This window comes from Balaenoptera musculus, chromosome 11, assembly GCF_009873245.2.
Source record: "Balaenoptera musculus isolate JJ_BM4_2016_0621 chromosome 11, mBalMus1.pri.v3, whole genome shotgun sequence".
NCBI lineage: Eukaryota > Metazoa > Chordata > Mammalia > Artiodactyla > Balaenopteridae > Balaenoptera > Balaenoptera musculus.
Genome location: NC_045795.1, coordinates 38183657 through 38208645, shown reverse-complemented (window position 1 = coordinate 38208645; position 24989 = coordinate 38183657). Strand labels below are relative to the sequence as shown.

Genomic DNA, 24989 nt, shown 5'->3' with positions numbered 1-24989 from the left:
TTGTCTCATTTCCCCTCACATGTGCTTAACCTCAACTTCTCGCATCCAGATCTGCTCCCTGCCCGCTCGACTTCTCTCTGCTCTCCACTTCCGAGACAGTTTGGGTCACCTACAGACCTCATCCCAGCCGGATCAAGGAATACAGCTGCCCTGAGGTGTGGAACTCCCCAGGGTGTCCCTGGAGACCAGACGCTGCCTGTTCTGTCTCAGGATACTGTGGTGACCTCTGAGCCCTGTTGCCCCAGCTTCCTTTCTGCCCCCACCTGCTTCTTCCTGGTCACGGTCAGGGCCAACACTAGCCCATATAATGCCTTGTACACTAAGAAAACAGCACCCTTTCCTTGAGAACTTGACTGCCAGCTGCTTGAATGTTGTCATAATACACTGATTTCGTTTGAACAATTGACTGCCAACTGCTAGAAAGCTGTATGAATGACATATAAGTGTGTCTGTGAAGTGCCTAACCTTTTGTATTGGCAGTGTATCCTTGGGCAGTGTGCAGTCTGCAAAACTGTCCTCCGCACTCTGGAGGGCACTCCACTTCTTCCCTCTTCCTGCAAAACCAAATACCAACCAGACTTTTGCAAGTCGAATAATATTTCAAACACTCTTTTATCAACTCCTGCTCTGCAAATGGAATCCTCCTTTTGCAAAAGACCCTTGTATAATAAAGTGAACCCTCGAACTGGCTTTTGGTATAAATTGAGTTTTCCAATTTCCACGTATTAGCCTGGCTACTTGCTCAGGATGCCCAAGGCATATAAATCTGTGAGGAGTGTTCTCAGTGGAAATAAGGGGAGGGAAGTCCTTGATTCGGGACTTAGAAATGATGAATTTGTGTCCTTTTTCTAGGAAACTGTGAGCCGAGAGAGAAAACTTGAGCTGGAACGGGAGAGAACCTGACGGCCGCAAGGCCAAGGCTTCTGCCCGCTGCTCTCAGACGCCCTCCTCTCACCCCAGGCCTTTCGGGGACCTGCGTGCCACCCACTACCGAGCCTGTTGGTGTAGAGGGTCCTGCTTCCCCCAGGCAAGAGCCTTCTTGTCTAAACATCCTCCCAGCTTCCCTGCAGTCCTTCCCCTACTCTGCTCTGGACAGACAGATGGACGTCAGCGCAGACGGGCACTGAAGAGCGAGCAGCACAGCTTCCTCCCAGCTGGCCGGGCTCCGGGCCTTCCTCCCAACCTAGCCTGAGTTCACTTCTTCAAGATGCTAGTCCCCCAGCATCTCATCCACAGGGCAGAACTGTTGGGGGTCAGGCAGAGCTGAGCCATGGACACTCTTTCCTGTTTCCTGTGGTGTCAAGAGACCACATCTTCTTCTGTTGCTTGTTTTTTGTTCACACAGCACACAAAAGGCTTGACTTGGAACCAGTGGGCTCCACTTCAGCCACTCATGGAAGTCCCCAGGTGCGGCTCACCTGGCATGCAGCCTTTACAAGCTCCCGAGGGATTATGTGGTGCAGCTGGGTGGAGTGGGCAGCCCTGGCCTTCACGGAGTCCTCCCATGGTTGTAGAGGAAACGGGAAGCTTTATGTCCCCTTCCCTCCCCTTTCCCAGCCCAAATGAGGGCAGACTATGTCGGCTCTTCACACCCAAGTGAAAATGGTCCACAAGAAAGACATCTTTAACCTCAATTTTTCCAGCCTGTCCAGAAAAGAAAAAAAAAAAAAAAAACTCACTGCTTCCCAGAGTGTGGATAACCTCTAGCTCCAGCTGAACCCAGTAAGGAAGCCTGGGCTGCCCACAGGCCTCAGATGCATTTGCTTAACAAATCCTAGAATGCAAACCCCGGCGGACTGGGTGGAAGACAGCCCTGAACTGTGGCCCTTGAGAAGGACACATGCAAATTTAACCCATGGTGGGTGGGAGGCTATGGCACAGAGGCCTGGGTGGAAGCTACATTTAACAGGACCATGTCAGGGAACAAGAGTCCACACAAGCCCCCTTCAGATGGTTCTACCTGGAGGAACCTAAGTGTACCTTTGAGAAGCCTGAGAAGAATCAAATCTCAGGTGTTCTTGTACCCTCTGCCTTCTCCCATTCTGCGGCCCAGACCAGTCAAGGGAAGCACCCGTGAGTTACGTGGAACAGCCCTGCTGGCTGCAGTCCTTTTCCCCTGGAAGGTCTTGCTGTTTGCAGGTGACTATGTGCCCAGAGGCCCTGAGACATGTGAGCCAGGGGAGGGAGGATTTCAATCTTGTACAACTCAGGAACACTTATTCCCTGGTGTGCAAGGGAGGATTGAATATAATGTTAACTATTGTTTTAACTCAAAGCCTGTATTTAGGCCCCAGATGCTCTGAGGTAATTAGAGAATTGTTCTTGCATTAGTTCCAGGGTTGCCAGAAAAAATACAGGATACCCTGTTAAATTTGAATTTTAGATAAACAGCGAATGGTTACCTAGTGTAAGTGTGCCCCCAGCACTGCAATTATTTGTTGTATATCTGAAATTCAAATTTAACTGGGCCACCCATATTTTTCTTTGCTGAATTTGGCAACCCTAATAGTTCCTTTCTCCTTTTTATGCCTTAAAAACAACAACAATAACAACAACAACGACACTAATGGGTTGTTTTTTGATGTGCCAGTCACTGTGCTTTGAAATCAGGAGGTGTCCCTGAGGCCAGAACACTTCCTGGTCTTCCAAACAAGCATATGTGAATGACACCTACAGTGCAGCCAACTGAATAAATTTTGTGTTAAACATAGATGCACATCTCTTACATGCATGTGGACGTTCTGGTGAGAGATTAAACAAAAATTTATTTTTAAAACTAAGACATTTAAAACCAACATCTGAAAAAAGTATCAACAGGCCTTCTACATGATGTAGGCATATTTTCAGCCCTGATGGATCAAGAAAACACATGATAAAAAAAATAAGGGCACATAAGTTGGCACTACACACTAGGATTGGCCCCAGAATGCAAAGGCCTTGATTCCCGGTCCAGTGCTCTGGACCAATGCCTGTTGAGGTAGCTCCCCCATTTCCTCCCTAGCTCCCAGTTTAGAGATAGAACCACGGGTTGCACAATTCCAGTTGAGGACCAAGGCCTCCCAGAGAATGCCTGGCAAAATTGCCTAGATCTCAGGAGATCCCCCCATTCATTCATTTGGTCAGTACTTAAAGATTGCCTCCAGCTCTGTGGGGTGGGTATATTTAGCCACAGAGTGAAAGCACTTACTAATTCTCTTTAGAGAGACTTCAGCATAATAGAGCCAGAAGAGATCTGATGGGTCACTAATCCAGCCCAGAGTCCAAGGTCTGGAGAGGAGAGGGGACATGGGACATGGACAGGGTCTTGCAGCAAGTTTGGGGCAGGGGAGCAGGTGGAGTCCTGGTCTCCTAACTCCCAGTCCAGTGTTATTTCCCCCCCATGGCCTCTGCCTCCAGCTTTGCGGAAGAACATTTCTGCATTCTCCACTGAGATAAGCTCACAACGGTGCAAGGATGCAGAATGGCTGCCCACTCTTGTCTTCAGTCATGTCTGTGAAGCACTGGATTGGGACATCTTCAGGGTTTCCTGGCTAAAGCCGCCGATGTTTGGATAATTCAGGGAACTTGAGTGCAAAGCACAGCTTTCAGTCTGGACTCTGGCTCTGAGGATTTGTGTCGTTCTGGGAGGAGAAAAAGAATACAGGTCTTAGCCATAGCCCAATTATGTATGGGTCCCACCCTGATAACAACTGACTTCTCATTAACCCACTAGCTCCCACCTCTGGGTCTTTGCTCACACAGTACCTCCTGCCTGCAGTGTCCTCCTGGTCCTTCCTCCCCATCTATAGCCTCTCCATCCTCAAAGGTCAAAATCAATGCCTGCTACTTCCTGGAAGTCTCCCGGAACCAACTTGCTTTATTGACCTCAGTTAGTGCTAATTTGGCATTTAATTGATATTTAATTTTGTCATCAGTAAACATTCTATCCTTTTCCACTAGCAGAACCTTCCACAGGCTCTCATAGCATCTTGCACAGTTAGGCTCATAGGAAGCTCTGAATGTCTATTGGTTGAATAAATAAATGAATGAATGGCTAGTAAAACCAGAAGATGGAGTTAGGGCTACTGAGGATGTCAGAATTGATGTTTCTATAATATCTTTCACAAAGAACTCAGATCACTCCATCAGCTATTACCTAACCCACCTTAGAGGACAAATTATCCCTATTCTCCATGAGAAGACAGTGAGTCTGAGAAAAGAGAGGTCTAAGGTCACGTGGAGTTTCCACTAGGAAAACCATTCGAATGATGAGGTACAAGTATCATGAAATAAGACCAGCTTTCTTGAGAGCCTTATCACATGGCTTCTAAAGGTAATTCCAGGAGGAGAAGACAAAGGCTTATAGTGATGGTGACATCATTGCAATAAAGGTCTGGTTTCCCAGGGGACAATTTGGATATAGAAGTTCTGGTCCTATGTGTCCAGCACCAATAGGACATTTCATTCCTTTAAAATCACAACTTCACTCAGTAGTTTCTGCACTATAGATCTGGTCAAATGTTTGTAAGCAGGTCATCTTAAGAGAATTTGAAAAGAGTGGGGAGATCTCTATCAGAGTCCAACAGAAAATTCAGATTAAAAAAAGAAATCAGTGTTAAGTTTTATCTCTACAGGGACCATGCTACAGCCTCAGGGAAGGGGGGATTATTAGGAAAAGCATGAAACCAGTCAAAAGAGTGAGTGATGGGGAATTCCCTGGCGGTCCAGTGGTTAGGACTCCAAGCTTCCACTGCAGGGGGCATAGGTTCGATCCCTGGTCGGGGAACTAAGATCCCACTATGCCAAAAAAAAAAAAAAAAAAGGCTGAGTGATGGCAGGGGAGAGGCTCTTCTTTTTTTTTTTTTTTTTAACATCTTTATTGGAGTATAATTGCTTTACAATGTTGTGTTCATTTCTGCTGTATAGCAAAGTGAATCAGCTATATGTATACATATATCCCCATATCCCCTCCCTCTTGCGTCTCCCTCCCACCCTCCCTATCCCACCCTTCTAGGTGGTCACAAAGCACCGAGCTCCCTGTGCTATGCAGCTGCTTCCCACTAGCTATCTATTTTACATTTGGTAGTGTAGATATGTCCATGACACTCTCTCACTTGTCCCAGCTTACCCTCCCCCCCTCCCCGTTGTCCTCAAGTCCATTCTCTACATCTGCGTCTTTAACCTGTCCTGCACTACTGGGCATATACCCTGAGAAAACATAATTCAAAAAGAGGCTATTCTTAATTAATCAATCAAGGCAAGGTCAGTGAAGAATGGCCTCCAGGAAGCCTTCCAGAACCAAACAGCCCCAGGGATCCTTCTCACCTACCTTATTTGATATGTAATCTTACTTCACTTTGCTCTCTAAATCTTATGACAGTCTCAATTGGAAAGCCAAGCAGCACAACCCATGAAATAATAAGAGGGCGAGCTAAGATCGTAGCTGGTCCAATATCCCATACTGATATCAAGAAGTATGAAAATGCACATCCAGTTGGAGACCAGAGTCAAATAAAGAAGATGCTAATTAGCTAATTAGCAGGTGAAGGGGGCGGGGGTTGGAAAAGAAAGAGGCTGCTGTGGTGTAGAATTGTCTCAGAAGGCCTTGGCAAGGTGGCGGCATTTGAGCTGGACCCCAGAAGTCCTGAAGTAAGCAGGGGAGGGGAGAGGACAGTAAGCAGACCCTTGTGATTGTGAGTCTGTCGCCCCTCATGCCATATTGCCCTTTCTCACCTGCTGGTCCTCCCTGTATGGGAACTGGCTAAAACTGGGTCGCCTGTAGTGTAGGCCCGTGAGGCTGTGGACGGCTTGGTAATTGCTGCCAGCACATTTGTTAGCCAAGCCAAAGACAAACGGGGAGGTTCTCTTGGGTTCGGTGGAGTTGGCCTCCTGGGTGCTCAGGGTGGCTACCAGCTTTCTGAGGGAAGAGTCTGAGAGCTTGTAAAAAAACTTCTTAAAGCTGGGGTTTTGCCTGATCTGGAAGCAGAAATGAAGGCAGGCCATCAGTGTTGCCAGCAGGGAGCCCCCTCCCCCCAGCATCTCCCTCCCCCAACTCCATGCAGCCAGGCTGGGTGCCTCATTGTCCCTGGGACAAGCATCCCTTGTTAAATTCATCCACCATCCCCAGCCTCTCAGAATCTGTTCTGCAAGGTACAGTTCCAAGCAGCAGAACAAATTGGGGAAAAAAAAAAAAAAAATGCAGGTTTTGGATTCAGATAACAGATGCTTAAATAGCATTTACTAGCTGTGTGACCTCTCATGTGTAAAAGGGGGGTAATAATATGTGCCTCCCCAACACTGTCGTTGGGGGGAGGAGATTAAGTGAGATAGTTTAATGTTTTGTGCAAAGTGGATGTTGGATGAATTTTAGTTCCCACCCTAAGTTAGTTCCTCCTCCTCTTAATACCCAAATGTCTTAGGTTGAGTTCCCCACAGAGGCAGACCCAGAGACCAGGACTCAGATGCAGCTCACTTATTTGGTAAGTGATCCTGGCAAACACAGATGGGGGAATGGAGACCTGGGGCAAGAATGGGAAGGCACCCCACTCAGGCTGGCAACTGAGCCTGATCCCCTTGGGGCACTTTGGGAACCCTCGAAGAACACACACCCCAGAGTTTTCCCTCCAAGGGATAAGGGAGCTGGGGTATGTGTACACCAGCTCGCATCAGCCAGTGGTTGAGGGCTGCTCCTGGGGAGGTTGCACCTGCTTATTCTGGCCTAACCTACGGGTGGTAAATGGCTCTGGGGGCCAGTCCCCAGGCAAAGGGATGCAGGTACTGGCAGTTGGGAGCTGGTCCAGCTGCTCTGTGGTGGTAAGGAGAGGCACTAACAAGGTCAGCTACACTGATTACTCATCTCTGACTTGTGCTCACACCTAACTCCTCTTCATATGTGATCTGCGTTTGTCTCTCCAAGTAGTCTGTGAGGTTTTCAAAGGCAGGGAACCTTATGTTACACTCTACCTAGCAAGGGAAGGAACTCTAACAGAAGTCTGAAAGAATTGGAGACCTTATAATTACTGAAGTGCGTGCCAAAACAGAGTGAAAGGCAGATAGCAGAGGACGAGATCAGAGGGACTCAGGGAAGGATGCTTCCTGGGAGGTGGCTCATGAGCTGAACTTCAAGGAGGATTTGGACTGGGGGAGGTCCTGGCTGGCAGGCGGAGCCACATAGGTTTATATTATTTTTAAGTTAACATTGATCTCATCTGCTATGTGTCTGGCATTTTCTATATATGCACTAACCTTGGCAAGTAGGTATTTATCCCCCATTTTGCAAAAGAGAAAACAGAGGCTCATAGAGGTTAAGGGGCCTACCACGGTCACCCAGATGCAAAGATGGGGACTGAACTTGGGTTCAGTCCTTGTGGAGACTGAGCAGTCCTCACCTGCTCCCCCAACTGGCCATCTGCTTCTTGGAGAAGGGCCACCAGCTTCTGGATGATCAGCTCCTCTAAGGAAAATAAAGAAGGATTGAGGGATTATTGACATGTTCTGTAATAACCCATCCATCGATCGCAGAAATATTTTGTCTCTAAAACACAGTACACAGATTAGACATGAAGGGCAAAGAAAAATCTTCCCCTAAACTAGGGCTGGAGCATGTGAGCTTTGTTTTGGTTAGCTGTATAGAAATAGAAGGCAATTTGGCCTGCTGAGCCTCACCTGTCACCACATTCAGCTCCATTCTGACAGGTGGGGAAACTGAGACCTTATCCAGGCTACAGAGTAGTCAGGAATGGGAGTTGGGACCAGGAGCAACTAATCAGAATGCAGGGAGGGCAAATACCCTGGCTACCGATGCAACAGGCATGTACCATCAGCCTGGGCTATAAACAGCAACATACAGGTGGCTGCTTGCGCCAAGAGTTAATTGTAAATACTCAGGACATTTGTGGACCTGTTGTTATAAACTGTCAGCAGCTTGAAATTGGCCGTGGTGGGAATTTTATACCACAGAAATCTGCAAATGCTACAAATCAGGGCTTCCCCCATCCCCCCACCCTTACCCAGAGTTTGTGTGCCAGTGCACCACTGGTTATGAGACCCAGAGCAAGATAGGAATTTTATGTGAAACTTTCAGGCAAAGCAATGGCATGTGGTGGGGGTGAAATTACATCCCACAGGACGGACAGGTATTCTCTACCTGAAGAAGGTTGTCCACCTGCAACTCTGCCCCACCAGCGCCTGTTCAAAGGCCAGCCCTGTCTCCTCTCTGCCCTTCTAGAGTCTCCTGGGGTACTTGTCAGCTGCCTTCCCAGTTCGCTACTAGGATTCAGGCTGTGAAATCCATGCAAAAGGGAAGCCCCGGGGCAGCTGTCCCAGGAGAGAGCAGGGTGGCACTAACTAGATTCATTTGCTCCATCCGGCTGAGGTCCTGCTTCTGGATTGTGGCTTCTGGCCTGGGAGGGTACTTCTGAGGATCCAACTGGCCCCCCTTCTGCAGGTGAGGACTCCTGGAACTCGAGATCCTCCGGATCTGAGGGCAAAGAGGAGTTGGTGTGAGTGTGTTTGCACCTGTCTCAAATCCACCAGCACATCGCTGAACTCAGGTTCTGACAAGAAGCTGTCCAAAGGCTCTGGCTCGAGAAGGGTCCTGCTTTCCCAGGCTCCTTGGGAACCCCCAGCCCCACTGGACCTGCCTCAGAGGAGTTCACAGTGCTTTTTGCGCCTCCAGAAATCTCATTCTTTCTTCCAGCCACCCCCTTTGCCTCCTCATAGTCTGGGAGGAAAACAAGCAGGCCTACCAACAGGTCCCACCAAGTGAGCCCACTTCCCCTTTAACTCTGCGAGCCTTTGCCGAGTCACTTAGCCTGTCTGAACCTCACTTTCTCCATCTGTCAAATGGGAGTAACAGGACTGACCTCACAGGGTTGTGCGTGGGGGTGTTAAATGAGATAATATGTGTGAACGTGGCAGGCAGCGGGCACTCCGTAAATGTCAGGAGAATTGTTGTACACCAGTGGTCCTCATAGTTCGGTGTAGTGAAAAAACAGAGGCCCAGGCCATATCCTACTTCATCTAACCTGGGTGTCTATTTTTCGATGAGCTTTCCAGGTGATCCTGATGCATGTATCTGAGGAACAGATGCACTGCTCTCATACCACATTTGTTTTTAGGTGTTTATGGTTGGGGGGAGGGAAGGTGTGTGTCATAGAGGTGGGTCCTGGCAGCAGCCGGCCCCTTTCTCCCCTCCACAGCCCTCCCACACCTCCCCACTCTGCTCAGAGCAGAGAATGAAAGTCAGGACTGCACAGGACACCAAGCAGCTGGCCAACCCTGCCCTGGAGAAGCCTAGGGGCCAGAGGCCGCCTCTGTTACCATGGCAACCCCAGGCCTGCTCACCAGGGTTGCTGGAGATAGAGGGCCGATGGCCACCAACACACAGGGGCAGAAAGCTGGGCCTCTTTGGCGGCCGGGCATCTGGGCTGGCAGCACCTGCAGCACCCCCTCTCTTGGGCTCCTTGAAGCCATGTTTCTTATGAGAAAAGGCTTTTCTGAAACTGGACTTTTTCTCTTGTGATTTCTTCCTGCAGGTTGGGGCCAGGTTTCCTACAGCCACTTCTGGCTCCTGGACTTGAAGTTGCTGCGGGGGAGATGAGAGAAACTGAGTCAGAGTCCCTTACTTTGAGGAGGTTACAAGTGAGCGGAGGAAAGAGGCCATCGCCTGAAACAAACAGAGACCCACTATGGACCAGAGGGTGTGGTCGGGGGAGAAGGGTGATTGGTGCTCAGAGCTGGGGAAACAAGTACAGCCTGCAGGGGTCAGAGGAGGCTCTGGGAAGGAGAGACTGGAGCCAGGCTCTGGCAAGATGTAGAATTGGGGGAGGGGCAGGGAAGTTATTGTGCCAGGTAGGGGTAGGGGTGTCCATAGTGAGGGTCAGGGTCTACATGGGGAATGTCTTCCTCACCTTGTCTCCCCCCTGCTCCTCTGCATCTTGGAGTAGGTCAATGATCTTCTGGATAAATTCTAAAAAAGAACAAAGCGGTTGCTCACACTTGAGTGTTGAGAAAAGCTTTTCTATGGTCAGTCTTCATTTCCTAAGGCCCAATGGCTCCCTGGATGATTCTCACAGGTCTCCAGGGTGGGGTGCTAATGAGCTTGCCCTTAAGGTTGTCTCAGGCCCAACCCATGGGGACCACAGATTCCTCAGAGGTAACCTGCGGGCAGAGCTGGCTTCACGGGAACATATTCACTTATTCATTCACCACTGAGGAAGGGCCTAGATGTGCCTTGTTAGGTGCAGGAAACAGCCGAGGTCCCTGCCTCCAGGAGAAGGTGTCTCAAGACCATAAGGAAAGGCCTGGTCCCCACAAGTCCCCTCACCCCGCTCTTTCCTCCTCTTCTAGGTAGAACAGGGGCCCTTCTCAATTCCCCTTCAAGGCACATTTTCTGTGAAAAGCAAACAAGGCAGAATGGGGGAGGTAGGGGAAGCAGATCTTCAGACACACAGAACTGACAGTGATTATATGATCTTAGGCTCGGCTCTGCCAATGATAAAATAATAATAATAGTGACAGCAGCTACCATGGGTTCAGCTTCTCTCCTAAGGCCCCTACCCCCTTTCCTATCCTCTTTACTTCTCCTGAGGCTATGTTCTCAAGCTGGGCTACATGACAACAACACTAATAGTCACAATAAATGGCAGCTGACATTTATTAGCTGCTCATGGGTACTGCTCTAAATGCATTATCATCATTAATTCATTTAGAGCCTCCAACAACTCTAGAGAGTAGGTACTATTACTATCCCCATTTTACAGATGAGGAAACTGAGACCAGAGATGAAGTAGCTTGTCCAAGATCACACAGCTGGAGAGGTCAGAGCCCAAATTTGAATCCAGGCCCAAAGATCATACCATCTGTCGAGCCCTTGCCATGGGCCGATGCTTTCCTTGTATCGCCTTATGTTGGCCTCACCAAGGAGGATGTTATCACTGTTGTGGTTTTACAGCTGAGGCTCAGACAAGGTAACAGCAGCCTGGCTCAGGGCCTGTGCTCTGGACCCCGAGCTGCCTCCCCAGCCTGCTTCACTCAGAGGCAGGTAAGGACAGGTCACTGCCTCTCTCTGGTTCAGTTTCTCTTCTGCAAGTAGAGGGGTCAGACCAGACATCTTCCAACAGGCCTCTGAGAAAAGGAGAGGGGGTACTGACTGAATTCCGAGGCTCTGTCCAGGTGCAGGTCCTCTTCGGGTCCCCGGCTTCCTGCTGGGTTGGAAAGCTCGAAGGGACTTGGATCCCCACCGTCTGTAGACAGAACCTCTTGGACTTCAGGTTCTTCCACACCTGAGAAGCAAGAGGAAATGGTGGGTGAGCTTCATCAGTCTGAGGGTGTTAACTAATGCACAGAAGTCAGCAGAGACTCCAAAGTGCACTCCGTGGCTAGTGCATGCAAAGGCCTTGCTGGGGTGGCGGGGAGCTGCTGGGCAGGGCCGTGGCTCTGATGTACTGAAGACCAAGCTCACTCATCCCTCTGCACTTCCATACAGCTGCCTTTCCTGGGCTTTGCTCCCCTCTCCTCCCTCCCCTGGAGACCTCATCCCTCCACCATCATGACTTGATCCATGACTTGGAGAGTAAATGCCTGATGCCCTGGCACGAATTAAACTCATCACAGCCAGGATCCCCCCCTACATGAAAATATCTCGCCTTGTGGCCTGAAATCCCACTACTGGGGATCCACTCTGGTGTTAAACATTGCCTTCTCCTTTTTAAAGTATACATTCTCCTGGCCAAGATGACCTGCTGGGCCGTTCCTCCCTGACACCCAGGCTGACCCTTTCTCCCTGTAGCTCTGGCTCCATCACTGATGGGCCATGTGACCACAAACACATTGTTTTACCTCCCTAAGCCTCAGTTCCCTCGTCTGTGAAATGAGGATAATAAGATGTAATTCATAAAATGAGGACTGATTGCATATAGATACACAGCAGGGAAGTGTCTCATTTTACAGACAAGGAGACTGAGGCACAGAGATGGAGCCCAGAACACAGGTCTCCTGCCTCCCAGGCTCCAGTTCCTTCCTGCACATGCTACCCCCGCCAAGGTGTGGAAGCTGAGGCTGCGGAAAGGTGAGGATAGTTGGGGGAAATCCCTGAACACAATTTCCACCAGGGCTTAGCTGGGTTGCCTAGGACAGTGAGGCTTTGTGTGTGGAGGTATCCCTTTTGCCCTCCCCACACTGCTCAGGGCAGAGGAAAAGTCAGAACTGGGGATGGCAGCTCTGAAAATGGCCAATTCAAGCCTTGGGAAGGTTCCAGCGCAGTAGGCAGCTGCAGCGTTGCTGTGGTAACTGTGAGCCTGCTCACCAGGGCTGCTGGAGCTGGAGGGCCGATGGCCACCAACACACAGGGGCAGAAAGCTGGGCCTCCTGGGCGGCCGGGACTCTGGGCTGGAAACATCTGCAGCCCGTGCTCTCTTGGGCTCCTCAGAACTGTGTTTTTTATGAGAAAAGGCTTTCTTAAGGCTGGACTTTCTCTCTTGGGATTTCTTCCTGAAGACTGGTGCTGGGTTTTGAGGAGCCACCTCTGGCTGAGGGGCTTGACGCTGCTGTGGGGGAGATGAGAGAAACTGAGTCAGGCCCCTGACCTTGAGGAGAGGGAATACTCCTCAAGAAGCAACTGAGGAGCAAACAAGGGCTTCAGGGTGGCCCCAGGCAAGGGAGGTGACAGAGCCTGGAGCAGGGGATCACGGGGGCCCAGAAAGACAGGTGGGGCTTGAGCAAGGAGGAGGAGGAGAAGGCAGCAGCCCCCCGGGCATCTGTGCAGGCAGTTTGATCCTCACCTCTTCTTCCCACTGGTCTCCCACTTTTTGGAGAAATTCCACTATCTTCTGGATGATGGTATCCTCTGGAAGAAAACAAATGCACCCAGTTAATCTTTCTAGATGCACAGAGAATTCTTTCTAATGACTGTCTTGGAGTTCTGAGACCAACTTGGGCCTTCACGGTCCTCTTAAAACACTCCTCTAGCACGGAAGGTGGGGTGTGGAGAAGCATCACATTCCAGGGCTGGTCCTTCTGAGAGAGGGTTGGAAGATCCACAGGCGAAGGGTACTAGGCCAAAGCACGAAATTTTATGCAGGAAGTTTCAAGTCAGTCCTTCAAGCATTCAACTTGTGCCCCATGATTTCCTTTGAACATTGCAGATCTGTACATATCTACTTGGGGTTTGACAAGCTGTGTGACCTTGGGTAAGTCTCTTAATCTCTCTGGGCCTTCATCTCTTCCTCTGTGAAATGTGGATCACAATCCCCGTCCTGGTTCCCCTCAGAAGGCTGTCAGGCCATCAAATGAGAGACTGTGCTTGGAAATACTTTGCAAGGCTAATGTTGATCCAACCTACAAAATTCCAGCAGGGGAAATGATGGAGACCAGGCCTAACTAAGCTGGACAGAGGCACTCCAGCAGGCATGACACAGGTAGCCTGCCCCGTTGGTGCCCCAACTACACTGCCAAGGCTTTACAGAGAAGCCCAAACAACATAAATGGTTTTCTTTGATATTCCAGTCGACCTACCCAAAGACAATGTGCCCAAAGGAGCCTCTGCTTAGTTGCCAGCTGATCAGTTTACACAAAAGAAGGTGCAAACAAGATTCCCTCTTCCCAGGCTATCTGCAGGTTTTTTCACCCCTCTCTTCTCTCTCATTTCTAAATCCTGTTAGGCTTTTGTACTTTGACTCAGTCTACCAGCCAACTCCCTCTCATGTGAGAAAACAATTATCCTGCAAAATAACCAATTAAATGCCTTTTCTCTATTTTTTGACAGATGCATAGCTTCTCCATTTCATATCATTTAAAATATGCCCATTCTTGGGACTTCACTGGTGGCGCAGTGGTTAAGAATCTGCCTGCCAATGCAGGGGACACAGGTTTGAGCCCTGGTCCGGGAAGATCCCACATGCTGTGGAGCAACTAATCCCGTGCGCCACAACTACTGAGCCTGTGTTCTAGAACCTGCGAGCCACAAGTACTGAGCCCATGTGCCACAACTACTGAAGCCCGTGCGCCTAGAGCCCGTGCTCTGCAACAAGAGAAGCCACCGCAATGAGAAGCCCGCAAACCACAACAAAGAGTAGCCCCCGCTCGCCGCAACTAGAGGAAGCTCATGCACAGCAACGAAGACGCAACACAGCCAAAAATAAGTAAATAAATTAATTCATTTAAAAAATAAATAAAAATAAAATATAAAATAAAATAAAATATGCCCATTCTTTGTAAGGAATTAGATTAATACAGCATTATTTCTTTTATTAGGGGCAATAATAAGACTATGGTTGCATATGAGACTGTTCTTATTTCTTGCAGATATGTGCTTAAGATTTAAGGTTGAAGCATCATTTTACTTAAAATGGTTCAGCAACAAAATTATACACACACGAAGCAAATATGGCCAACTGTTAACAATTGTGAGTATATGAGTGTGCATAGAACTACTCTTTCCATTCTTCCCTATATTTAAATATATATGTATATATATGTGTGTGTATATATGTATATATATGTATATATTCCTTCTATAAATTTAAAATAACTAAAAACAAAAAAAGTTCCATGCTCAACACACAAGGCAGGAGTATTTGCCAGCAGCCAGTCTAATTCCTGAGACTCCCTTCTGTGAAACTCTAGTGTAAATGTGACCAGAAGCACCAGAAGGGGCGAGATCAGCACACACATTTTGAGAGGTCTAAGCATCCAAGGTCTAAGCAGGCATCGGGAGCATTCCATCTCGTTTGCTAACAGCTGCCCCAGCTGCAGGCAAAGAGGGCACTGAGAAGATTCTGACTCACTGTCAAGCTTTCCGAGCTCCTCTTCGCACTGGTGACCTGTGGCTTGGGAAGAAACCTTCCGGACTCCAGCACCTCCACCTTCAAGGAGCAAGAACTGGTGGAGGTCAGAAACTTTCCGTCCTGTAATAAAGGTGAAACCAAGTGAGTGGGGCAGTGTGTGGGTGTCAGTGACATTCTTCTGACTTTGTTAATCGACACAATAAAACAGCAGAGAATTCACAGCGGGACAGGGACTGCTGGAGCAGCTCTAGGCTTAACCAAAAAAAAATCAGAAACCCACCAAGGTTTCCATTTGAAAAGAGGCTGCCTCTGCCCAGACATCCTTCCCCCCACCTCAAAAATATCTTGGATCTTCCTTGCATCCCTTCTCCCCATTAAAAACATGGTGAGTTTTGAGTCCTATAGGGCAAAGCTTCATCTTCCTCCAGCAGCCTGTGGAACATTCAACTCCAGGACACTAAGCGTCAGAAAAGGAAGGCACCTTGGGGAACAGCTCCTTCATTTTACAAACGAGAATCAAAGGTTCCAGAGAGGGACAGCAACTTGCTCAAGGTCACACAGCAAGTTTATTCCTGATGGAGCCAAGTCTAGAACCTGCACCCCAGCAGCCAGCTCCTTCTATTTCCCTGTCACCCACAGCCAGTCCTCACATGTAGACTAGTGTTGGAGGGTAGGGCTTCCCTCCTTGATTCCCCTCTGTCTTCCTATTTCTCCCTGGTCCATGCTCCTCAAACCAGAGTACTTAACAATAACATTTGCCACTTATGAAGCACTTCCCATGTGTCAGCTCTGGGCCATGGCCACCCCCCGAGATGGCAACTGTTATAATCTCCATTGTATCAAGGGGAAAAAAAATGGAGGCTCAGAGAGGAAAGTCGCCAGCCCCAGGTCACACAGCCAGCGAGTGGTGGAACTGGGGTATGACCTCAAGTTCTCAGCCACGGTGCTGCTCTGCCTCAGAGAAGTGGTGCTGGGCTTCCCTGGTGGCGCGGTGGTTAAGAATCCGCCTGCCAATGCAGGGGGACACGGGTTCGTGCCCTGGTCCAGGAAGATCCCACATGCCGCAGGGCAACTAAACCTGTGCGCCACAACTACTGAGCCTGTGCTCTAGAGCCCACGAGCCACAACTACTGAGCCCGCATGCCACAACTACTGAAGCCCGCGCGCCTAGAGCCTGTGCTCTGCAACAAGAGAAGCCACCACAATGAGAAGCCCTCGCACCCCAATGAAGAGTAGCCCCCGCTCGCCACAGCTAGAGAAAGCTCACGTGCAGCAACAAAGACCCAATGCAGCCAAAAATAAATGATAATAAATAAAATAAATATTTTAAAAAATCTTATAAAAAAAAAAAAAGAAGTGGTGATGTTCCTGATAGTGGCCCTGCCTTCCAAGTTCCCCTCTGTTGAGAGGTTTGAGCAGCCAGCTCAGAGCACCCTAGCCCTTGGGGTGGGGGATGGTGGCTGTGGGGTTACCATAGAAACGGGCATGGTCTGCTCACCCCCAGGTGCTGGGCCCAGATCAGCCTCCTTGCAGCATGAGGCACCAGCCATCTTGATCTCCTGCCCTTTGGCCTCCTGATCTCGGGTCCCCTTGGTTTCCTCAGCACCATGTTTCTTATGACCGTGTTTCTTGCGGCTGGCCTTCTTGCCATGGGCTTTCTTCCTGGGAGCTGGCTCGCCTGGTGTCTCGGGGGTTTCTGCGGGCTCGGGGAGGCCCTCCTTCCCCTTGGCCCTCTTGTTGGTCTTTTCCTTGGGCTCCTCGGGGCCCATCCCAAATAAGAAGTTCATCATGGTCCTCAGCCACCCCTGCTGGGCCCGACACTGGGCCTTGTCCTTCTTGGTGTCCTGCGGAGGTCTCTGCTCACTGGGGAGAAACTCCCTGGTCTCCTCCGGGCTGGGGGCTGCAGTCGTGGTGCCCTGAGCCTCCACAGACTGAGCTGGGCTCTTGGGACATCTGGCCCCATCGCTGGCCGCCCGGCGCGGCATCCTCCTGGAGGGGCTGGTGGGCCGGGAAATGCACCGGTGGTCGCACGACTCTGAATCCTTCTGGGGGTTCTGCAGCCTGTCCAGAGACCTGGCTCTCCTCCCTGACAGAGGCTTCCTTGGGCCCCGCGGCGGCTCCATTGCACTGCAACCAAAACAGACAACTCCCTTAGAAGAGGCTTCGGAGTCTGCCGGGTGGGCTAGCAGTGCTGACCCAAGTGCCCATCCAACCTACCCTTAATGTGAGTGCTATCAGCTCTCGAAGCTGTTGTCTCATTTAAATTCCTCAGCATCCCTGGGAGGAAGGGCTACCCTTGTCCCATTTCCCAGAGGAGGAAACTGATCCACAGGGGGTCATGCCCCAGGTCTCACAGCTAGTCCCCCAGAGCCTCCAGGAAGAACACAGCCCTGCCAACACCTTGATTCTAGTCCATTGAGACTGATTTTGGACTTTTTTTTTTGGCTGCACCGCACAGCTTGCAGGATCTTAGTACCCTGACCGGGGATGGAACCCCGGCCCTCTGCAGTGGAAGTGCTGAGTCCTAACTACTGGATCGCCGGGGAATTCCCTGAGTTTGGACTTCTGACCTCCAGAACCGTAAGGTAATTGATTCATGTTATTCCAAAGCCACAGAGTTTGTGGTATTTTGTGACAGCAACAGTAGGAAATGAATACAGCTGGAGCCAGAGGCCACGTCCTGCCCCTTGGGACTGCGGGCAGCTCCTGCAGCTTTTCTGGCCCAGTGTCTTCATCTGAAATGTGCCTGAGACCTACCTGTCTATCACACAGGCTGTTAAGAATATTTCACAAGACAGCTCAGTAAACGGCAATTCTGTTCTTCCAATTGCTCAGGTCCAACATTTGAAGTCATCCCTAACTCCTTTCTCTCTCTTGCTCCCCACGTCTGATCCATCAGCAGAGACTGTTGGCTCCACTTTCAAAGCACACCCGGGGCTTCCCTGGTGGCACAGTGGTTAAGAATTTGCCTGCCAATGCAGGGGGACACAGGTTCGAGCCCTGGTCCGGGAAGATCCCACATGCCGCGGAGCAACGAAGCCCGTGCACCACAGCTACTGAGCCTGCGCTCTAGAGCCCACGAGCCACAACTACTGAAGCCCACGCACCTAGAGCCCGTGCTCCGCAACAAGAGAAGCCACTGCAATGAGAAGCCCACGCACCACAACAAAGAGCAGCCCCCGCGAACCACAACTAGAGAAAGCTCATGAGCAGCAACAAAGACCCAACGCAGCCAAAAATAGATAAGTTAATTAAATAAATTTTTAAAAAAGCACACCCGGCCCCGAACCACGTCTCCCCTCCTCCTCCACCACCATCCAGTCTAGGCCCCATCTCTGCTCACCTGGACTATTGTAGTCACCTCCTGACTGATCTCCCTGCTCTACCCTTGTCCTCCTTACAGTAACTTCTCCCCTCAGCAGCCATGGGTGCTTTTACAAATTAAGTTAGAGCCTGTCACTCTCCTGTCTCCAATGGCTCAAAGTCTAAGTCCTTACAATGGCCAGCAAGGCCCCACTGACCCGGCCCCATCACCTCTCCCGTCCCCTCTCACTCACTTACTCACTCCACTCCCCTCATGCAGCCCTGCTTGCTGTCCCTCAGGCCTGCTCCACCTTGGGTCTTCACCCTGGCTGTTCCCTCTGTCTAGACCACCTTACAGTTTGTTCCCTCACTTCCTTCAGGGCTCTGCTCAAATGTCACCTTCCCATAGGGGCCCTCCCATCACACCCCCATTAGCACACCGTCTCCCCCTTTACCTCACCCCCGATGTTAGGCAATGTCATATCTTCCCATGTTTAGTGGTTTATTGTCTGAGCCTCTCTCCCTCCCCTTTGTCTGTTTTGCTAGGTCTTGTATCCTGAGTACCTAGAACGATGTACTTATTAGACAAAGGAATAAATGTATAACAAACATTTAGTAAAATAAACAATACCTAAGAATGTGTAGTTAACGTACAATAAATGAATTTGCACCAGTTCCATCTTAAAGCAGCCGGGGCCCTTCCGTTTTCCATCCAGAATGAAGCAGCTGCCCATGGAAAAGACAAAAGAACCACCTTCTCCTGGGCAGCTTTTTAAGTAGGCTGGGGCATGGGCAGCTCACTTGATTTGTGTGTCTTTAATCTGAAACACCTGGGGCTTTCCAATTTTTCCAGAGTTGTTCAGAAACCCTTTGCCCTTTGGTGGAAGTTAAAAGAAAAATAAAATATGGTTTTGAATCTCAATCCTGAGCTCCCAGAGATTCCTATGGAGTTTAGATTTATGGATTGCCTACTCTAATCTGTAATTATAGCCTCATCACGCATTTACTATTATTTAGTATATTAAGTATTTATGTATTATGTATTCATATCATATCTTCTGTGTTTACCAACTGATTCATTACTTTAAAATGTACTCTATTACTATGTCCAGCTTAGAGGCAAAAATAAGAACCTATAATTATGATTTCAGATGTGCAGGGATCCATGTGAATGTGAGGAAGATACATAAATAGAGGGAAGAAAAGGCACAGGGACGTAACAGAGAGATTTGAAGGTGACAGTAACAGTCAAGGATGCCTTTCTTCCTTCTAACATGGGTCTCGGGAGGAAGGGTAGGGAGGATGGCTAGAGGCCAGTGGGTACCACTGGCACTGCTGAGTGTCCACACATGGACAGTCTTGGAGGAAATGAGAAAACGAAGAAGCAGGCAATTTGGAAGGCTTTATTTGTTGTTTAATGTTCCTTAAAGGAACATTTGAGTTACATGAAAACTTTTAGCAACACACATCTCTAATTTATCTGGAAATTGACTAATGTTCTTGAAAGCCTCAGAGGCTGCCTTATGGTTGTGCTTCCAAATGTGGCATAAGTGGGTAAGAAAAGAAATCACAGAAGAAAATATTTTGCTTTCTTCTCATTAAGTTCTTGCAACAAACCTTTAATAGGCACCCACTATGTACCAGGAAGTTTGCTCTGTGCTAGGGAACAAGATGCAGGTTGTGCCCTCAAAGAGAATGTTCAGTTCTTCACATGGGTGGGAGTGGAGGTGTTAGTAGGTGGTGATGACAGTAATGCTCTATTTCCCTGATAGCTACTCTCTCTCTTTATTATTTTTTATTTCATTATTATTATTATTTTTGGCCGTGCTCTGTGAGGCATGCAGGATCTTAGTTCCCCGACTGGGGATCGAACTCACGCCCCCTGCAGTGGAAGGGTGAAGTCTTAACCACTGGACCGCCAGGGAAGTCCCTACTCTCTCTCTTTAGTAGCACGTGGTCTTAAGAGAAGATAAGTTTAGGTCGAAGGTCCATTTGATTTTAAGATCCAAGTAAGCTGATCCAGAAATATTCACTAAGGGAATTCCCTGGTGGTCCAGTGGTTAGGGCTCCACATTTCACAGCCAAGGGCACAGGTTTGATCCCTGGTGGGGAAGTAAGATCCCGCAAGCCCCACAGCTGAAAAGAAAAGAAAAGAAAAAAAAAAAGAAAAAGAAAAAAAAAAAAAAAAAAAGAAAAAAAAAAAGAAAGAAAGAGAGAAAGAGAAAGAGAAAAAAAGAAAAAAAAAGAGAAAGAAAGAGAGAGAGAAAGAAAGGAAGGAAGAAAGGAAGAAAGAAGAAAGAAAGAAAGAAAGAAAGAAAGAAAGAAAGAAAGAAAGAAAGAAAGAAAGAAAAGAAGAAAGAAAGAAAGAAAGAAAAGAAAAAGAAAGAAATATTCACTGAATGGTGTCAGGGTTCTCTTTGCTTACTCCATATGTTCCTGTGATCAGGGCAAATTGGATGAGGTTGGCAGAGAAGCTGTTCAGTAAGAGAACCACCAAACCAGCCCCTTTTCTTCCTGTGCTAACTTGGCTCGAGGGGCCCACTGCAATGAGGGCACAGCATCCTTCCCCAGCTAATGAGAAAAGAGGTGCAGTAATTTCTTTAAAAACTGTCATTGCTATGGAAACGGTTTTCACCATTGCTGATGGTTGCAGCATCCTCCTACTGCATTCAAAGGACACGTTGCTACTTCTAATCAGAGCATCAGTACAATTCCACCTGGCAATGGTTTTCTTTTGTGATGTTTTTTCAAGAAAACTGCCTTGTTTTGGCCACCCCCTCCCTGGAACAACAGTGCCCTGAGCCCAGGGGAGGTGAAGGAGGAGCAACTCCCAGCCCAGAGGCGGGGAGAGGCGGGATGGGTGATGTGTGACCTTGGCCATCCAAGAGTGTTTCCCCAGTGAAGAGAAACTTCAGGATCTCCCAAGGTCTCCTACCCTAATCCAGTGAACTCTTCCCATTCCTCATCCTCCCTCAAGGTGCTGCAGTGTTTGATACCTTGTCCTCTTACTTCTTCCTGCAATTCTTTCCTCTCTGGGAAGCTGTGACAGAGCTCAGACCCTCTCTCCTCCTACCCCCTGGCCGCTCCTCCTCTGTAATGTTCCAAAGATTCTGTCTTCCAACACTAAGCACAGGATTGAGAGAGTGTGGCTGACCTAGGAGGGTAAACCTACCCTCCCCCAGGGAGACACCCTGGAAGATCTTCTGTGGGGCAGATGTGTCCTCAGACTTTTAAAGTCTCTAAGCCCAAGAAGATTGTGTTTTAATATTACCCCCCCCACACACACACACATGCCATACATACACATGCACACAAATTCTATGTGTGCTGGAATTAAATCTTTCCAGACTTTCTGATTGTAAAACTCTGCCTATCCAGAATTCATCAAAGCAAGACTTTCTTTTCCCTTCCTCTGTTTTCTTGTTTTGTGCCCCTGCTTTGCCTGGGACTTCACCCAAGTTCTGCCTGCCTGTCAGGAAATCCCACCCTGTCTGGTCCATGCTTCCAGACAGCAACCCTGAGACAGCAGCAGACCATAGCTGCATGGAAACCCAGCTGCTCTTGTAAACTTGCTGATTGCCTTGGCAGGAAGTGGATTTCAGGGCAAAGTCCGAGTCTGCTCAGAAATACCCAAGTGATCTGCAGATCACAGGACTTCTGATAAGACATGACGTATACCGGTGACGTGTTTAAAAGTAACAACAGCAAAACAACAGAGACAGTTCACAGAGCTGACCTTAAGTTACTGTGGAGCGGAGAGTTTGCAAATTTTTCCCAAGCATGCTGCTATTTTGGGTTTATTTTCTAAATTATACCCTGACCTCATCTGTACACCATTCTCTAATTCATGCACCTGTCATGTTACTTTGTAACTGCTCTGGCACCATATCCTAGAGGAATTTAGCCGCTCCCCTTCTCCCCCCCGGCTGGACTTCACACAATAGATACTCAATAAACAGCTGGTTACTCCGAGGGAGAGTTCGTGTGGACCCAGAGTCACACCCACAGACACTCATTGCTGTAGACTGAATGTTTGTGTCCCTCTCAAATTCATATGTTGAAACCTAATCCCCAGTGTGATGGTAGTAGGAGGTGGGGCCTTTGGGATAATCAAGTCATTTGAGAAGAGCCCTCATGAAAGGGATTAGTGCCCTTATAAAAGAGGCCCCAAAGTGCTCTCTTGCCACTTCTACCACGTGAGGACACGGAGAGACCTGGTCTTTGAACCAGGAAGCTCTCACCAGACACCGAATCTGTCGGTGCCTGAGTCTTGGACTTCCAGCCTCCAGAACCGTCAGAAATAAATTTCTGTTGTTTATAAGCCACCCAGTCTATGATAGTTTGTGATCGCAGCCCAAACGGGCTAAGACACTCATGTGACCCAGCAACAAGCTCATGTATACCGTAAACTTACAAGGACTCATAACACCCTGGAATTCCCCTTACTCCAAGTGTAAAGGAAATAATTATCTGAGTATTTATTTGCTGAATGCCCTTCCTGTCTAGATCCACGTTCCACAGAAAGGGCCCAAGCCTGCCTGGTTTCTGGTGTGTCCACACTGCCTAGGAGGCTCTCAGTGTTTGTGGAAAAAACATACACTACACAGACATGTGCAAACACAACCAGCTCACCAGCCACATGGCACCCAGCACCTCCTTCATCTTCATGATCTCAGTTCAACTTGGCCACAGCCCTGGCAACGGGCCAGGCTGGCAGTGGGGGATTAAGGCTCTGCCGATTAAGAGACTTGACCAGGGTCCCACAGCCTGGAAGGGGAGAGAGTTGGGGCTTGAATCCACTCCTCTGGATTCTAAATTCTTTCTCCCACACTGAGAGACCTCCCATAAGCACACACACACACACACACACACTTAGAGGTGAGCAAATCTGCTATTTCACACTGACAGAGATAACCCACGTCCACACACGTGCCTGCCGTGACCTGTCCGCGTGGAGTCAGACATTCACGTGTGCCCAGGTATTGAAATCTGTGTCCCAGAGGCAAAGATTGTAAACACAGGGCGGGGCTCACAGACTCTTGGCTGGAAGCCAGTCAATGGGCTGGAGGGTCAAGGGCTGACCCTGAGCTCATGTGTACTTTTCATCGACACAGGTGAGCCCATGGACACTTAGAACCCCAAGGGTGAGTGCCTGTTCAAGCTCAAAGCCTTCCATCTGGGCTCCCGAGATGATGTGCCTCCCATCCACAGGCCACACGCTCCTGGGAGGACACCTCCAACCTCCACTGGCAGGACTCGAGTGGGGGACAAGGTGGTCAACTCTTCCCTCAACACCGGACCCATCCTGCTCCCACGCCCAGCTCCCAGGTGTTAGATGGGAACAAGTCAGGTGTTCCTTCTCCTCTGTGGGGTCCCTAGCAGGTTCCTAGAGTTGGAAGGGACCTAAGAAGTATCCAGCCCACCTCCTGTAGGGTAGGACTGCTTTGCAGACTCGCATCCCCTGTTGGAACACTTCCTGCAATGGGAATGTACCACCCTTCAAGGCAAATCATTCCACTGTCAGCCAGCAGGAATTAAGGACAGTCCTCCTTAGACTGAGCTGACTCGGCTGGCAGCAGGCCCTTGCGCCCTGAGGAGAGGTCACCTCACCCCCTGAGTCCTCTCTGTTCCAGCCCATCACCCGATGACCTGGGTCTCTCGGTGGTTCCTCAAATCACATTGCTTCTGCACCCATCCCCTGCCTGGGCACCCGTTTCTGGGAACTCCCCAGCTGGTCCTTGCCCACTTCAAAATGTGAGGCCAGGCTGGGACGGAGGGCTCTAGCCACGGGCTGACCACAGCAGGGCCCAGTGGGATTTTGCACAAAGCTTCAGATCACAGAGATATCTGAGCAGCCACGTGGTGCCCCTGTGGGGGTCAGCTCTGCCTGAGCCGACCCACAGCTCAATGTAAAGGGCTGGACTTGTACCATCTGCCCAATCCAATTGTCACCATCAAACACACATCACCTGGTACCTGTTTTCCAAAATGTTGGGGATTTGCATCTTTCGAGGATCTTTCGAAACCCCAAAGATTGAACTCCCTAATGGTGGAACTTCAGGCCCCATGATACAGCAGTGGGGCAGACTTGCGGGGACAGTGGGGTCATCACACACAAAGCTGGAGAGCTCCAAAAACGACCGCAGCTCCCCTCCATCCAGCACTAGAGTCTGTGCTCTCCCCCCGTCTTGTCCTCTATGCAAGACCACAGACCATGCAATGTTATAATCCCCCCTCAAATCCCTGTCAGAGCAGCAGGCCACCAGAACTCTTTTCATAAGATCTCCCTGTCCTTGGGCTAGCTTCCAAGAAACTTAAAATGATAAAATCTTCATCCAGCCATAGGAAATAACAACGCCCCCATTTATGTGAAGTTTCCCTTTACTATGTACCTTCACATAAAGCCTATAACTTGACCTCTACAACCTCCATTAGGGAAATGAGCAGGAGAGGTATGTAATGCTGTCCCTGTTCTACAGATGAGGAAACTGAGGCCCAGAGAAGTGAAGTTCCCTGCTCAGGATTGCTAAGCTAGGACTTGAGTTCAGCGCTTCTGTGTCCAAGTTAGTTCAGAGCTCTTTGCATGACACCTGGTTGAGATCACATCATTGAATTTTCTATCTTTCTAGAGATGAAGAGACTGAAGCCTAGCAAGCTAGAAGCAGCACTGGACTAGATTCAGGGTCTACCCTCCTTTCAGGACCCCAAGATACCTACCTACTACTCCAGCCTTCAAAGGGGAGACTATCGTTCAACCAACCTCAGACCATGAAAGTCGCTCCTGTCCCAGGGTACTTTTGGTCCAGACCTCCCAACCGGGCGGCTCTGCATTGGGTACTCCCAGCAACGTGTAAGCACCACTCCCTGTCTGCTGGAAGTTGTATCCAATGAGGGGTAGTAGTCCCAGCTCTCCCAGGGAGA

The 24989-nt window shown here is 49.3% G+C and overlaps 2 protein-coding genes across 10 annotated transcripts in view; one reads left to right on the top strand and one right to left on the bottom strand.

Annotated features, from left to right (window-relative positions):
* The window catches only part of PNPLA1 (patatin like phospholipase domain containing 1), a 55575-nt gene extending 41721 nt beyond the window's left edge, over positions 1-13854 (top strand). For 2 of the 8 annotated variants that reach the window (XM_036870104.1, XM_036870101.1), the window contains exons 10-11: positions 50-155; positions 853-2710. In XM_036870104.1, the coding sequence (XP_036725999.1) occupies positions 50-155; positions 853-903 (157 nt within the window). In that variant the 3' untranslated portion in view covers positions 904-2710. Of the gene's footprint in view, positions 1-49; positions 157-852; positions 2713-13744 lie in introns of those variants that run through there. The other 6 variants (XM_036870107.1, XM_036870103.1, XR_005021947.1 and 3 more) reach the window with 6 other exon arrangements.
* Positions 2902-24989, bottom strand: BNIP5 (BCL2 interacting protein 5). 2 transcript variants are annotated; one of them, XM_036870099.1, is made up of 12 exons: positions 24829-24989; positions 16264-16892; positions 14766-14885; positions 12762-12826; positions 12287-12527; positions 11133-11264; positions 9891-9949; positions 9325-9565; positions 8327-8458; positions 7368-7432; positions 5713-5955; positions 2902-3620 (listed from the first exon to the last, which is right to left on the bottom strand). In XM_036870099.1, the coding sequence occupies exons 1-12, from the start codon at positions 24897-24899 to the stop codon at positions 3585-3587; spliced, it is 2034 nt and encodes a 677-aa protein (XP_036725994.1). In that variant the 5' UTR covers positions 24900-24989; the 3' UTR covers positions 2902-3584. The 2 variants fall into 2 exon arrangements, with proteins under 2 accessions (XP_036725994.1, XP_036725995.1); XM_036870100.1 differs by lacking the exon at positions 24829-24989 and adding an exon at positions 16983-17149.

Bases quoted from the DNA above. Each gene is read 5' to 3' on its own strand.
- BNIP5 (XM_036870099.1), bottom strand. From the start codon at position 24,899: ATGCAGAGCCGCCCGGTTGGGAGGTCTGGACCAAAAGTACCCTGGGAC. The intron at 12,827-14,765 runs GTGAGTCAGAAT...GTTTTCTTCCAG, and splicing joins GGAGCTCGGAAAGCTTGACA to AGGATACCATCATCCAGAAG. The intron at 9,566-9,890 runs GTGAGGAAGACA...TCTCCCCCGCAG, and splicing joins AGGAGCAGGGGGGAGACAAG to CAACTTCAAGTCCAGGAGCC.